Raw genomic sequence first — 2438 nt, forward strand, 5'->3', positions numbered from 1 at the left:
AAAATGGGTGCAAACGAATTTCTTTACCTTTTGAGGGCAAGCATAGAAACGTCTGCCTGGGTTCTTTGATGTCCATGAGCATTTAACAACAGCAAACTTACCACAAAAACAGAGAACCATCGTGTGATTAACTGACACCCCGACAGTTAACAAAGAGAGATGAGAGAAGGAAGAGAGAAGGAAGAACAACTTCGAAGTTGCAGAACAACGTTTGGGGAAGAACTTGAACGTTGGGGAAGTCTTATATGTTATTTCTGGAATTGTAAAAATGGTCCCTCAAGTAAAATGACATTTATGCCCTCATGTGCAATGCACGTGAGGGGTTTAACAGCCACAAACAAACGGCTGTTAACCCCAAGGGCTTGTTCCACAAACAAACCTCTCCATAAGGACCAGAAATCCAATTTTTAAAAGGTTTGGACCATATCCACAAAAAATGACAAACCACAGGGACCATTTTTGCATTTTTGTCAAAGTTTAATCGACTCTATCTTTTACAAACATAGGACCAATTTAAAAAAGAAAAGAAAAAAAAAGGTCTTGCGGTTGCCACTCGTCAATCTTCTTTCAACAAACATATCAAATCCCCCATTTTCTTCCAAACAACACAGTCTGTCTCTCACCGATATCGATCTTCCCAAATCCCAACCGACTGCCTCTCACCATTGTGCGTATTAGAGCTCACAGTTTGCTCGTTTTTCATACAAATTTGGAGCTTCACTGATTTTGCAAAATGAGCGTTTCGATTTTGTGATCTAGGTTGAATCTCTATGTATTTGAAGGATGATTTTGCGGAGTTCTTTCACCAGTTGGATGAATCGTTTACTTGATTGCATGGGGTAAGTACTCGATTCCTGTTTCCCCTTCTCTTATTTCAGCCCAAATGTTCCAAAGACACACTTACTAATGATTATGTTAAAATTCATGACAGCGATAAGCATAATTATTGGTATTAAGTTCGCAACTGAAACCAATTTTTACATTTGCATTACAAATCGATGTCTTCGACTTCAAATGTCAAATTGTATCTATTTTCTTTGTTTTAAGCGTAATTGTTTGTAACAGAGCAGTCTTTGCTGTTTCTGCTGTTCCAAATCGAGGCCAGTTATTGCTGTCGATGAACCATCAAAGGGGCTTAGAATTCAAGGACGAACAGTGACAAAACCTAGTCTCTCAGATGAGTTTTGGAGCACAACCACATGCGATTTAGATCATGGTGCTGCAATTCAGTCGCAGAAAACCACTTCATCTATCAGTATCAGTACATCGACTCATAGTCTCAGCCACTTTGGTGGCACTGGAAGCAACATCATCGAGCCTGAATTCATAAATCATGGCAAGTTTCTTACTTTTCTTGATTGATTATATTAAAAAGACATTGTTAATTGTTGTTTTCATTCTGACTCAATGATCCTAATGGGTACAGAAATTAAATCTAGTAAAGCTATATATACAAGGCTATGTCTTTCACTCATCATAAAGTACGATGTAGTTATCGATATTTTCTCACAAATTTGTAACAAATTCCATAGTAATACAATTTCTAATTGTAATTCATTATGCCATTTCTGAAAACAGGACTACTTCGGTGGACTCAATTGAGACGTCAATGGGTTGACCATAAAAAGTCAAAGCACAGAACAAAAGCTCAAGAACCCGTTTTAAGGTTTTAAATTGAGACTTCAATGGTTTTTCTTTCTTTTTCTCAAATATATATTTTAAACATTATTTATCGATTTTGTTTGTTAAAGAAGGAAGGTGACATACGAAAGCTTACTTGGCACTAGCAAAAACTTCCCTCGGTCCATTCCTCTATCCGTAAGTCGCTATTTTCACTACTTTTGTGAATTTCCAAATATGCCCCTAAACTATGGAAATCCACCTTCAGGAAATGGTTGGATTCTTGGTGGACATATGGGAGCGCGAAGGGTTGAATGCGTAAAATGTAAAAATACTAAATAGACTTTGCAAGTGGATTCTTGGTTGATGATCTTTTGATCAAAGAAAAACCGGGTTTTATGTTGATTTGATGTATGCAAATCTTTTTCTTCCTTCATGTACATAAGTTTTTTTGAATTTTAGCAAATTAAGTTTGAGAAAATGGAAGTGAAAAATAGGTAAATTTGAATGTGATTTGTAAATAAGTGTTCTTGTAATGATTTTCCTTTTACATTGAGAAGTGTTGAGGTATAGAATTATAGATTATCGTTACCTAATAGTTTATATTTGTTTTTCATCTTTATATTACAAGAAATAAATGGGTGTTGCTAAATAATAAGTAAACCTCTTATGTGGGTATAAGTATAAACTACCTAATAAAATGAAGTAGTTGTTAACGATAAAAAAAAAAAGTGAACAAGAAAGGTACGTTATACGAAAAATAATCATGTGTTTCACTTTTTGTGGAAAATAAGATATGTGCGTAGTATGATTTTGGT

General features: G+C 35.2%; 1 protein-coding gene across 3 annotated transcripts; it reads left to right on the forward strand.

Moving 5' to 3' along the window:
• The first annotated feature begins 532 nt into the window (after positions 1-532).
• Positions 533-2205, forward strand: LOC145064782 (uncharacterized). 3 transcript variants are annotated; one of them, XM_079012157.1, is made up of 6 exons: positions 533-667; positions 760-839; positions 1071-1336; positions 1579-1666; positions 1752-1818; positions 1889-2205. In XM_079012157.1, exons 2-6 carry the CDS (start codon positions 784-786, stop codon positions 1940-1942), a joined length of 531 nt encoding a protein of 176 aa, XP_078868283.1. In that variant the 5' UTR covers positions 533-667; positions 760-783; the 3' UTR covers positions 1943-2205. The 3 variants fall into 3 exon arrangements, with proteins under 3 accessions (XP_078868283.1, XP_078868282.1, XP_078868284.1); XM_079012156.1 differs by having other exon boundaries at positions 533-839; XM_079012158.1 differs by having other exon boundaries at positions 533-839; positions 1755-1818.
• The last annotated feature ends 233 nt before the right edge of the window (positions 2206-2438 follow it).

This window comes from Lactuca serriola, chromosome 7, assembly GCF_051521515.1.
Source record: "Lactuca serriola cultivar US96UC23 chromosome 7, Lser_US96UC23_V15, whole genome shotgun sequence".
In the NCBI taxonomy this organism is placed as follows: Eukaryota; Viridiplantae; Streptophyta; class Magnoliopsida; order Asterales; family Asteraceae; genus Lactuca; species Lactuca serriola.